Source organism: Plecotus auritus (genome assembly GCF_963455305.1).
Source record: "Plecotus auritus genome assembly, chromosome: 9".
Lineage (NCBI taxonomy): Eukaryota > Metazoa > Chordata > Mammalia > Chiroptera > Vespertilionidae > Plecotus > Plecotus auritus.
The window spans coordinates 24,174,413-24,188,349 of record NC_137783.1 but is presented as its reverse complement, the minus strand read 5'-3'; the positions used below and the strand labels follow the sequence as shown (position 1 = coordinate 24,188,349).

The window sequence follows — 13,937 nt, the reverse complement described above, 5'->3', positions numbered from 1 at the left end:
GGCTCCACGGGCCAGATAGAACAGCCGAACGGGCCGGATCCGGCCCGCGGGCTGTAGTTTGCCCATGGCTGAACTAGACTGTGCACACAGCCCACAAAGGGGTGCACCAACAGTGTCCACCTCAGGTAACTGGGGAGGCTGAACCACTGGGCCCTATTGGACACCTAGCACACAAAGCCACTCTGTCAACTCAGGGAAGCAGCCAAAATGCAGAGACAAAGAAACAGGTCACAAATGAAAGAAATGGAGGAAAGCAAACAACTGGACCTTTTTTTCAAGAATTTTCTAGAAAAGGCAGATAAATTTAGCGAGACCCTCGAGGATATGAAAAAGGACCAACTAGAAATTAAGCATACACTGACTGAAATAAAAAATAATATACAGAGATCTAACAGCAGACTAGAGGATCGCAAGAAGCAAGTCAAAGATTTGAAATACAAAGAAGCAAAAAACACTCAACCGGAAAAGCAAAGAGAAAAAAGAATCCAAAAATATGAAGATAGTGTAAGGAGCCTCTGGGACAACTTCAAGTGTACCAACATCAGAATTATGGGGGTGCCAGAAGAAGAGAGAGAGCAAGATACTGAAAACCTATTTGAAGAAATAATGACCGAAAACTTCCGCCACCTGGTGAAAGAAATAGACTTACAAGTCCAGGAAGTGCAGAGAACCCCAAACTAAAGGAATGCAAAGAGGACCACACCAAGACGCATCATAATGAAAATGCCAAGAGCAAAAGACAAAGAGAGAATATTAAAAGCAGCAAGAGAAAAACAGTTAGTTACCTACAAGGGAGCACCCATACGATTGTCAGCTGATTCTCAATAGAAACTATGCAGGCCAGATGGTAGTGGCAAGAAATATTCAAAGTGATGAATAGCAAGAACCTACAACCAAGATTACTCTACCCAGCAAAGCTATCATTCAGAATTGAAGGGCAGATAAAGAGCTTCACAGATAAGAAAAAGCTAAAGGAGTTCATCACTGCCAAACCAGTATTATATGAAATGCTGAAAGGTATTCTTTAAGAAGAGGAAGAAGAAGAAAAAGGTAAAGATAAAAATTATGAACAACAAATATATATCTATCAACAAGTGAATCTAAAAATCAAGTGAATAAAAAATCTGATGAACAGAATAAACTGGTGACTATAATAGAATCAGGGGCATAAAAAGGGAGTGGACTGACAATTCTCGGGGGGGAAGGGGTGTGGGGGGTGTGGGAAGAGACTGGACAAAAATCGTACACTTATGGATGAGGACAGTGGGGGGGGGTAAGGGCAGAGGGTGGGGTGGGAACTGGATGGAGGGAGCTATGGGGGGAAAAAAGGAAAAATTGTAATAATCTGAACAATGAAGATTTATTAAGTAAAAAAAAAAAATATTTCAGGAATGGTCAATGTACTTCATATTGCAACATAACAGGAAGCATATACTATCTGGTGATCTTTGATCTGATAGTTAAACGAATCAGTGATGGAGGTTTTGTAAACTTTCCACTGGATGATTTTACCTATCTCATTCTTTTTTTTTTTTTTTTTTTTAAATATATATTTTATTGATTTTTTACAGGGAGGAAGAGAGAGGGATAGAGAGTTAGAAACATCGATGAGAGAGAAACATCGATCAGCTGCCTCCTGCACACCCCCCACTGGGGATGTGCCCGCAACCAAGGCACATGCCCTTGACCGGAATCGAACCCGGGACCCTTCAGTCCGCAGGCTGACGCTCTATCCACTGAGCCAAACCGGTTTCGGCCCTATCTCATTTTTTTAAAGTGTCATCGATTGCCCCAGTTTGGCTCAGTGGATAGAGTGTTGGCCTGTGGAGTAAAGTGGGTTTGATTCGGTTAAGGGCACGTAACTCGGTTGTACACTAGATCCCCAGACCCAATGCAGGATGCAACCAATGGATGTGTCTCTTTCACATTGAAGTTTTTCTCTCTCTGACTCTCCCTCTCCCTTCCACTCTCTCTAAAATTCAATGTAAAAAAATTCGCCAGGTGAGGATTAAGGAAAAATAAAATAAAAATGGATTGTCATAGATAGCTACTTGACTATTACCGTAGTAAGATGACATGTAGGTATTAAAAGGTTAGGCTCTAGAGCTACACTGCCTGCCATTTATGTCCTTTGGCAAATGATCTTTTATGCCTCAGTTTTTTCTACTGTGAGTTAGGTGCTTCACAGGGTTGTTTTAAGGATTAAATATTGTAAGTGTTTAAAACAGTGCATAGAGACATGCTAAGTGTCAGGAAATACTAACTACTAACATTGATTTAGAAATTTTATTTTGTTATTTATGCACTGGCATTTATTTTCATGAAAAATGCTTTATTGGATGATACTGTATTCTATCAGTGAGTCAAGGTCACATTGTAAGAAAGCAGAGCCATTTAAATAACAAATCTCATTTATATTTCTCATATCATATATGATTTTTATTAAGAAAACATTACCAGAAAAGGGGATTTGTTAACATAACACTTGAGTCTATAATGAAGAAAATATGTTTCATGTATAATATATTCTAGTTATTCGAAAAGAAAATTGGTGAAAGAGAAAAAGAAACAAGTGACCCCATCAATGGCTTTTGACTCTGAAAGGCTGTTCAGTTCCTTAGCATGGGAGTTAAAAATGAGCGTACACAGTTCTATTTAATTTGAGAAAGAAGTTTCTAAAAATTCATTGCAGTTATGCAAACAAAGGAACTCTCAGATTAACAAAGATGTAGATAGAAAGGGGAGATGCAGATATAAAATTATAATCCTTTATAAACAGCAGCAGGAACCATAAAATAAGCTGGAGTTTATAGAAAATTCGTAAAAAAAACAAATTATATTTTTAAGTAATATCTCAAATAAAATTAAGCTTTAACAGCATCAAATTTTTAAGAGAGATGGAAGCTTCAGTTCACATGTTAATCTCTGGTTTAGTATTGATAAATAATCTTTGAGTTGGAAAAGCAAATAAATAATAATAAAAGCGTGATATTCTAATTAGACCTGATGTCCTTCCCATGTAGCCGGGTGATCGAGACAGCCGCAGCAGCTGCCAGGGAGGGATTGAGGCAGCCACCAAGGCTGTGAAGGGCCTGCTCTTGAAGAATTTTGTGCATTGGACCTTTAGTAATAATATAAAAGAATCCTGGGCATAATAAAAAGGCACAGCCATAAAGGAAACAATGGACTACTCTTAAGTGTATTGAATTTTTTTTCATTTAAATGAATGTCTTCTCTAATTGCCAGTGGGCTTGCAAATTTACTCCTGAAATCAATGAGTAAATCTTTGAGAATTTCATGAAAAATGTACATATGTATTACCCGGTGATGAGAAAGTAGTAGCTTGATTTTTAAAAATATTTATTAAATTGATTGGGGTAACATTGGTCAACATGAACAAATTAAATCATAAGGTCATAAACTTTTTTTAGAAAGGGAAAATGTGGGTTCTGGAAATTAAAAGCCATAATGGTTCCCTATTTACCCATGACTGCCAATGGATGCCTGAAACCATGGATAGTACAGAACCCTGTATGTATATTATGTTTTTTCCTATACAGACATACCTATGATCAAGTTTAATTTATAAATTAGGCACAGTAAGCGATTAACAACAATAACTAATGATAAAATAGAACAATTATAACAACATACTATAATAAAAATTATGTGAGTATAGTCTCTCTTTGTGTCTCAAAATATTTTATTACACTATACTTACCTTTCTTGTGAAGTTGTAAGATGATACAATAACCGATGTGATAAGGTGAAGTGAGGTGAATGATGTATGCATTGTGACATAGGCTTAGGCAACTATTGACTTTCTGACAGTGGTCAGAAGGTGAACACTGTGATCACAAGCCCTGCCTTATGATAACCTAGAAGACTACTAAAAGTCTGCTATCTGATAACCCACAGGACTACTAGACTAAAAGGGATGATTCATGTCCCACTAGGATGGCTGAGATTTCATCACACTACTCAAGACTGGGTGCAATTTAAAACTTATAAATTGTTTGTTTCTGGAATTTTCCATTTAATATTTTTTATTATTATTATTATTTTTTAAATATATTTTATTGATATTTTACAGAGAGGAAGGGAAAGGGATAGAGAGCTAGAAACATTGATGAGAGAGAAACATCGATCAGCTGCCTCCCGCACACCTCCCACTGGGGATGTGCCCGCAACCAAGGTACATGCCCTTGACCGGAATCGAACCCGGGACCCTTGAGTCCGCAGGCCGACGCTCTATCCACTGAGCCAAACCGATTTTGGCCCATTTAATATTTTTGATCTACAATTGACCGGGTAACTGAAACCACAGAAAATGAAACTGCAGATAATGGGGTATAATGATAGTAACAGTTTATAACTTTTAGTGAGGTCTTTAACAGTCTTTGACATATTATTGGATAAGATATAATGGTGACTTGTTTAAATTTAGGGTAAGTAGGTAGATTTATAGAAGCAAGATTCAAAGTAGGTTGGAATTTAAAACCATTTGATTAGAGGTTCAGTGTCACCCTTGAAAGAGATCTTCACAGCACTTTAATGGGATTATTTTGTATCAGTATTTCCTTCATTGATTTGTGTGAAGGTTTTGAAAGTAGGTTTATCTGCTTGTAGATTATTCAGAGTTGGACTTGGACAACTCTGAATAATCTACCTTAGAAGGTACCTTAGAAGGTACCTTAGAAGGCAATCAAGAACATCTTCCTAAAACCTTGCCTCATTAATCTAGTGCATTTCTATCTTCCTCTCTCCTACTTTGATATTGTAATAGAAATTCACAATTTAGTTTTCTTTAGGGAAAAAAGTGACATTTCTTTTGTCTGCCTAATATTTTTACCAGATTAATGTCTGAATCGTATGTGTCCCTTTAATAGCATAATATCCTTAATGATACAAATGTAAGATTTTATGAAAATTGGGTAAGTCTCTGCATAAAACATGTTTTTATCTACTCTAGGAATATGAAGCACGAACAGGGAGGGCCTGTAAACCACCACCTCAGTCTTCAAGACGTAAGAATTTTGAATTTGAGCCACTTTCTACCACTGCCCTCATTCTTGAGGATCGACCATCGTAAGTAGTCTAGTGCTCATCAGGCATGCAGTTTATATTTTAAACTTTAATTTTGCTTACTATTTTACACAAAAGATATCAAGAAATTAGAGAAATTGATTTTTTTAAAAATTTTTAAATCCCAGAAACACATCCTAAAACTAATAAGGAGGACTGTATTGTTGATGTTCAAGCTTAGGCGTACTTTCTGGAAGTCTCTATGAGCCAATGTATGAGACATAAATTTTGGCTTTTTATATTTGTTTCTATTTTGACCATTCTCTGTCTTAACATGATAAGGCAATTGTATTTTCTTTCTTGACATTTAATATGTACTTAAGGTGTATTTGTCCTTGCCTTTTGAACAATTTTTGAAATTGGAACTTGAAATGTTAACTACTGACTGTCAGCCAGTTGGTTTACTGTTACTAAGAATACATTATTAATACCCTAAAAAACATCTTAAATTCTTCTCTTCCCATTTCTGCCACAAAGTTGCTGATCTTCAAAATATTGTCTCTGATTTCTCACCAAACAAAGCACACCTTCCATAAAGCAAGATCTCTTGGTTCTTAACTCCTTTTCCCTTCTTGGGCTCTCAGGATCTATTCGTTTTCTTCTTTTAGCCTTCTCTTTCCTTCCAGTGTAATAATTTCTAAACTTTTTTGTCATTTCCTTGCTCTGTAGCTTTTTCTATCCATTATCCTAAAGAGCATAATAAGAGGATCTGGAACCAAAGAGTCAGAGGTTGAATATTTTTTAGACATTGTGAGAGAAGAAGTACATTATTTTTTTAATTCTTGTTGCATTTTTTATGCTAAAGAATTGTGATCCCAGTGCTCCTTTTTTTTTAAGGATCTGGTGAATGCATTCATATTATTTTTCCATTGGTTTTCTTTGTCTTGTTGATGAGGCGAATGAATCAGGCCAATTCAAAGAGTGGTTAGATAAGCAAGAAAAGATCTTTTGACTCTTGACTGACAGTCAGCTGAGTAGGTAGATAACTAAGTTCCCAGAAGAGCTTTCTAAAACTTGTTAAAATTCAACCAAAATAGATTAAGCTTTTTACCTGGAATGTTAATTTCTTCTCTGAAGGAGTTTATAAAAATACTATGCAAAAGTTCTGTGCTAGATAGTCTGTGGGACAAATTTTTATTTACACCCTCCTCTATTTTACAGTCAAACCTGTGTCTCACCTTCATGCCTTTGCTCATGTTATTGGTCTCTATTGGAATACAGTTACCTTATTTTTACTGCTCACGTACCTAAGCCTTTAGAGATTAGGCTTTATCTTTTCTATCAAGTCAAGTCTTTGTTGACATCTTCCCTCTTACTCCTGTACTAGAGGCCCAGCGCACAAAATTCATGCGCAGGTACAGTCCCTAGGCCTGGCCTGTGATTAGGGCCATCTTCTCTGGCAGCCAGCAGCCGGCCCCGCCCCCCGCCGCCACCCACCCCTGGCTCCCCGTTCAACATCAGGCGATTGGAGCCTGCTGGCCATGGGGAGGGACCGAGAGGTGGTCAGTGCACCTCACAGCGACTGGTTGAGCAGTTGTTCTGGTCATTCCTCCATTGGTTGATTTGCATATTGCTCTCTTATATATATTTAGATGTGCTCCAATCCTTCCACTTCCAGGGAAAGGGGCAAAGGAGGGTTGCTGAAAGTGATAAGGGAGGCAGCAGGGTGAACTTTTTTTGGGGTGGGGAGAGTTTCCTCCTGATGAGGGGCTTCAAAGGACAGCAGCCTACTTCTGCTACCCTCTGTCTCCAGAGACACAATCTCTGATTGGCATCTGGCAGGACAGAGCAGTTGCAGGTACAGGACTGGGAGTGCCTTTCTGCATGCAGCTCCCTGGGGAGTCTCTTCCAGCCAAGGAAAGCTTTGTTCTAACCATTTCTCCCGGAGCCAGGGCTGCTGGGTGGTCTGGGGAAGGAGGGCAGGATGGAGGTGGAGCAGGGCAGGAAGAAGTATGGGACAGAAGACTGGGGGGTGAGGGAGGGAGAGGGTGAAATCTGTGTGTGGCGGCAGGGAGGGCTGGTGCAGAAGGAGAGTTGGGGTCAGCATAGGAAGGTTTGGAGGTACTGGGGGAGTAAAGGGACCAGCAGATGTCAGAACAGGGGAATGGTTCTATGGAATCAGGTGGGGATCCGCGAGGGTGAATATAGACTAAGTCCCTTCCCCAGACCCTGCCATCGCAGGTGGCTAGTGGGGGAGGGGTCCATAGCGAGGTGCTGAGCCCCCTACACTTTGTGTCTGAGGCTCCAGAACATGTGGCCAACACGCCCCACCCCTGCTACCCCTGCCGAAGTGCTGCCATTTGGAACTCATTTGCAGACACATGGATTGTTTTTAAGTTAATGCTTTCTTAATTCACTGTTTCCCACTTGTCGTTTTTTATTGAAAAGGCGGATTCTGCTGGTGTGTGTTCCTTTGCAGGGGCGGCAGGGGTGTTCTCCACGGGCAGAGATCCGATGAGGGACAGAGACAAAAGGCCCGGCGAGACATGCCCTGCTGGGGGCCCCAGTCTGGGTTGGGGGGCCCGCTGGGGACAGAGCTGGCAGGGGCGAGGGGCCGTGGTCGTTCTAGTCATTCCGCCGTTTCGGTAGCTGGGATTTTATTATATAGGATGGTCTGAAGCAGAAGTCTTAACCATTATTCATCCCTGCTACAGCATACCTGAAGAATCTGACTAACTTGAGAAGAGAGGAAGCGGTACAATATATAATTTGGAAATTTGTCACATACCTTTCCTCACTCTAACCTGTTGAAAATAATTTTAAAAACTGACTCCAAAAACCAGACATTATTAATATGCATTTGGATACGTGATAATATATAGACGTATTTTTTTTGCATATATCTAAATCACTGACTGTGAAGCCATTAATTTTATAAACCAATATATAGCATATGCAAGTGATTACTGATTATCAAATTATAACATTATCTTGGAACTCTAAAAGTGCAAAGCAGTTTGTTATAAAAGTATACCTGCACTTACCATGTGACCCAGGAATTCTACTCCTAGGTATATATGCATAGAGAAATGAAGGCAGATACCCATACAAGACTTGAAATGAATATTTATAGTACCTTTATTCATAGTGGCTCCAAACTGGAAACAGTCTAAATGTTCATCCATATGGATAAATGGAACACTGATTACCAATTAAAAGGAATATGTTCATAATACACAGAACAGCATGGGTAAATTTTTAAAATACGCTGAGCAAAAGAAGCCAGAGAACAAAGAATCTATGTGAAACTCTTTAAAAGGCAACCAACTAATGTACAGTGATAGAAATCACAGATGTGATTGGACAAGGTAGGAGTTGGGTAAGTATTGAGTGCAGAGGGTCATAGGAAACTTAATGGAGTGATGGGAATGTTCTGTATCTTGATTGGTGTGTTAGTTGCAAAGGTATGTAAAATTGTCAAAACTCTTCAAACTGTACTCTTAAAATATGTTTGTTTATTTTATCACATGTAAATTCTATCTCCAAAAAGTTTACTTTAAAAAACCCTGTAGTAAGTGGGTTTAATAAGACCTAGAAATATTGGCTGAAATTTGACATTCAAAAATAATGAGTAAACATATACATGACATATAAATACATATAACATATATAACAAATATTGGCAACTCGGATTCTGGTTCTTTTCTAAAATGCAAAGTTCTTTTCAACCTGTTACTTTCTTAATATATGAAATGAGGTGAGGTTAAAAATTCTTGGTATATAAAAAAAAATTCTTGGTATCTGTCTGTAAAAAAGAAGTTAATACATTTAAAAGTTAGTCTTTTGAAAAGTGACTTAAAAAAAATTTTCTCCCCAGAAATCTCCCTGCCAAATCTGTGGAAGAAGCTTTACGTCACCGACAAGAATATGATGAGATGGTGGCTGAGGCTAAAAAACGAGGTATAAAATTTAACTCTAGTTGGTAAATTCAATTTATTGAATTTCAACAGGAAGGTAGATGGTGAAATTGTTGAAGTCTGTCTTTATGATGATGGTGATTTCTTACTTTTATAACTACATTTGTTCTTAAAGAGAAATAAGATGTCATACTAAGATCATAGTTCTTCTGTAAGTACTTTTACAAAACTAATAGGAAGAGAAAGGCAGAAGACTATATGAGAGATCTTGTCCTTACAGTCATAAACCTTGGACTACTACTAACTTGTAAATGAAGATATTTATTAGTTTCTTCATGAAATTCACTTGTACAGTTTTTAGGCTTTTGATATATAATTTAATAATTTTAATGCTTTAAAATAACTTCCTATATGACTGTGAGAATGTGATTTGAAATTAAAATATGCTTTTGTGACTTAATGGAGTCTCTCTAGAGTCCCAGTTGTGTCATTTGAACAAGCACATAAATGTATATGCTCGTGTGCATAAATTCACACATTTATTCATTCATTCTCTCTTCAAACCAAAAATTATAGCGTAAGGATAATTTAAGAATATTTATTTACTAAGTACTGTTCAGGATATATTTTTAGAAAATATCACACAGCTATATGTATGTATACACACATACACGCACACTTTTTGATATATGCTTGTTTTAAAATATATTTTTATTGATTTCAGAGAGGAAGGGAGAGGGAGAGAGAGATAGAAACATCAATGATGAGAGGGAATCATTGATCAGCTGCCCCCTGCACACCCCCTGCTGGGGACCAAGCCAGCAACTCTGGCATGTGCCCTTTACAGGAATCAAACCCAGGACCCTTCAATCCACAAGCCAACCCTCTATCCACTGAGCCATACCAGCTAGGGCTTGACATATGCTTTTTTAACAACTTATATTTTTCCTTAACTTACATGAATGAAATGTTATAATAGTATATAGTTCTATTTGTGGCACTATTTTGGAAATGAAGTTAATTTTGAATCTTGTAGTAAACCTATAAAGCCAATATCTTTCTAAAGGGCCCAATTATTTAAATATAGGTTGAGTTTATTTTTCTATACATAATTTGAAATACAAGTTTTAATTGACTCTCAACACTGACTTTACTGTTCAATTAATATTTAAGATAGTTATTGATAAGTAGATAATCCTAAGAACATGATATGATAGAATAACATTGAATTGGGAAATCAGAAGGTCACAGCTTTAATCCTGTTTGACACTACCTGGATGTGACACTCTAAATAGACCGAATGTTAGTTTCCTCATCTATAAAATGTGGGGGGCAGGTCAACTAGATGCAGACTTTCAAGTCCCTCCGTCATTACTTTTTTTAAAAGCAGTGGAACCCACTCCAAAGAAATATGTAGAATCTGAATATATAAAACAAATTTTTAAAAGTGAATCTACCTACTTGGCCTCCTGCTTACCCCTTAAGATAGTTCCTTCCCAGCCAGTGTGGCTCAGTGGTTGAGCATCGACCTATGGCTCAGTGGTTGAGCATCGACCTATGAACCAGGAGGTCACGGTCCCATTCCCAGTCAGGGCACATGCCCAAGTTGTGGGCTCGATCCCCAGTAGGGGGCGTGCAGGAGGCAGCAGATGAATGATTCTCTCTCATCATTGATGTTTCTATCTCTTTCACCCTTTCCCTTGCTCTCTGAAATCAATAAAAATATGTATTTTTTTTAAAAGACAGTTCTTGAGGTATATGTGAAACAATTTAGAAAACACTTTACTTTTTTTTCCCTGTTGATCCTCATCTGAGGATATTTTTCCATTGATTTTAGAGAGTGTGGAAGGGAGGAGAAGAGACAGAGAGAAACATGGATGTGAGAGAGACACATTGAATGGTTGCCTCCTGCACGTGCCCTAAACTGGGCCAGGGATCTAGCATGCAACCAAAGTAGGTACCCTTGACTGGAATCGAACCTGGGAGCCTTTCTCCAGCCAAGGCTCTATCCACTGAACCAAACCGGCTGGGGCTAGAAAATACTTTAGCTAGCTGAACTCTGAATTCCGCACTGGTTCTAAAATTATATATAACTATATAACTATATAACTATATAACTATATAACTATATAACTATATATATATATATATATATATATATATATATATATATACATATATATATATATATATATATATATATATATATATATATATATATATATACCAGAGGCCCAGTGCACAAAATTCGTGCACGGGGTTGTGGGGGTGTGTCCCTCAGCCCAGCCTGCACCCTCTCCAATCTGGAACCCCTTGAGGGATGTCCGACTGCCTCTCACAATCCAGGACTGCTGGCTCCCAACCACTCGCCTGCCTGCCTGCCTGATTGCCCCTAACCGCTTCTGGCTGCCAGCCTGATCACCCCCTAACCACTCCCCTGCCAGCCTGATCGACGCCTAACTGCTCCCCTGCTGGCCTGATCGCCCGTAACTGCCCTCCCCTGCCGGCCTGGTTCCCCCCAACTGCCCTCTCCTGCAGACCTGGGTCCCCCCCCCAATTGTCTTCCCCTACAGGAATGGTCCCCCCCAACTGCCTTTCCCAGCAGGCCTGGTCCCCCCGCAACTGCCCTCCCCTGCAGGCCTGGTCCCCCCCACAACTGCCCTCCTCTGCAGGCCTGGTTCCTACCAACTGTCCTCCCCTGCAGGCCTGGTCCCCCCGCAACTGTCCTCTCCTGCAGGCCTGGTCCCCCCCGCAACTGCCCTCTCATGCAGGCCTGGGTCCCCCCAACTGCCCTCCCCTGCTGGCCATCTTGTGTGTTGGAGTGATGGTCCATTTGCATATTACCTCATTATTATATAGGATAGTTTACATATATTTCACTTCTCCATTTTTGATGCATCTCTTCTGGAATTGTGACTTCTGATTTTCAGAGGGGTGTTGTGTGCATGTTTGTGTGTATTAGAGGGATTTTAACATTTTAATTAGTAAACGGAAGCATCATACTTAGTTTTTAAAGTCACATGGTTTTATGTGAGGAAGTACATAAACCCCTTGTATGAAAAAAAAAAAAGTGTTGGTTAGTTGTTCACAGTAGTTTGTTTTTTTATTTTTTAAAAAATGTATTTTTATTGATTTCAGAGAGGAAGGGAGAGGGAGACAGAGATATAGAAACATCAGTGATGAAAGAGAACCATTGATCTGCTGCCTCCTGCATGCTCCCTACTGAGGATCAAGCTTGCAGCCCAGGCATGTGCCTTGACTGGAAATCGAACCATGACCTCCTGGTTCATAGGTTGATGCTTAACCACTGAGCCAAGCCGCTGGCCACAATAGTTTATTTTTTTTAATATTTTTTAATATATTTTTTATTGATTTTTTACAGAGAGGAAGGGAGAGGGATAGAGAGTTAGAAACATCAGTGAGAGAGAAACATCGATCAGCCACCTCCTGCACACCCCACACTGGGGATGTGCCCGCAACCAAGGTACATGCCCTTGACCGGAATTGAACCTGGGACCCCTCAGTCCTCAGGCCGACGCTCTATCCACTGAGCCAAACCAGTTAGGGCTAGTTTATTTTTTACATAGTTAACTCATGGCAAATTTTAGTTCATTGATTAAGTATAAATAGAACATGTGATACTGTAGCCTATTTAAATGATTTTTTGATCTTTGTTTCATTTTGTAGAATAGGAGATGTTACTTTTAAATTATATTAATCAAATTCATTTTATTTCTTTTTATCACCTTCTCCCGCCCACCCTTTTTCCTTTCTCTCTTCTCCTTTTATTCTTTTTGAGAATGCCTCTTTTGTAGGCTTAGGTAGAAGGAGAAGGGGGTTTTGATCTAGCTCTTTTGTATTGAAATAATTTTTACTTGTTTAAAACAGAAATTAAAGAAGCACATAAAAGGAAAAAAATAATGAAAGAACGATTTAAACAAGAAGAAAATATTGCAAATGCAATGGTAATTTGGATCAATGAAATATTGCCCAATTGGGAAGTAATGTAAGTAAGCAGACTTTTCTTGAATTCCAGTCTTTCTCCAAAGATCTCGTTTCCAATTCTCTATTTTTTTTTTTATTACTTCCACCATATAGCTTATGCTTTGGCTAAATTATGCTGTTAATCAATGTCTGAAAATTTCATGCTTATTTCTGTGTCTTTGCTTTTATAAAACTGTCAATTTCTGATACCTACTTTCCTTACTGACCACTCTCTGTGCCTGTCAGAATCTTACCTATCCGTTGAGTCCCATTTGAAATGCTAGTTGATTCATGAAACTTTTAATTTTTTCCTTAGTTACCATATTTTCTTAATTCTAACATATCATTTATTGCAAGGTACACTACTGATGTCATAGCAGATTTTTGGATAGAAAATACTAAAGCATGTACATTCGTTATAAGATGCATTTAACTATAAAGGTGATTTTTAATATGCTTCTCAAGAGAATGTGAGATATATGTATATCAAAAAATATATGATGTTTTCCATCTGCAATGTCCCATTATACTTCTAGACTAATGTACTTCTTGCTTTACTTTGTCTTTCATTTTTTTATAATATTTTTGTGCATGCCTTACCTCCCCTCTAGACTGAAGGGTGGGTAATGTCTTCTGCAATGTCTAATATAGGATATGCATGGGGAATTTGTTGAATATTGGACATGTGACATATTATATTAGGCTCTTTACATAAGTAATCACATTTGGTTCTTACAACCTTTATTCCCACTTATCTTATAGGGAAGCTCCAGGTCAGACAGGTTAAGTGATTTGCCCAAGGTAATACAATTAATGAATAGTTAAATCAGATTTGAACTCAGGTCTATCTGACTCTAAAGCCCACACTCTTTAAGCAGACTATACTGCCTCTCAAAAGATGAGGGCCTTACCTGTATTAAATACTTTGTGATTTTCTTTTGGTTACTGAATTGACAACAAATTTTTATGTTCCTTTTATTCTGTTTTTCATAATTATACTTTTCTGATTCT

At 38.4% G+C, this 13,937-nt stretch overlaps 1 protein-coding gene across 1 annotated transcript in view; it reads left to right on the top strand.

Moving 5' to 3' along the window:
- The window catches only part of TBC1D12 (TBC1 domain family member 12), a 76,684-nt gene that overhangs the window by 42,956 nt on the left and 19,791 nt on the right, over positions 1-13,937 (top strand). Inside the window, exons 3-5 of the mRNA XM_080641744.1 lie at positions 4,973-5,088; positions 8,903-8,985; positions 12,831-12,948. Coding sequence (XP_080497870.1) covers positions 4,973-5,088; positions 8,903-8,985; positions 12,831-12,948 — 317 coding nt within the window. The remainder of the gene's footprint in view (positions 1-4,972; positions 5,089-8,902; positions 8,986-12,830; positions 12,949-13,937) is intronic.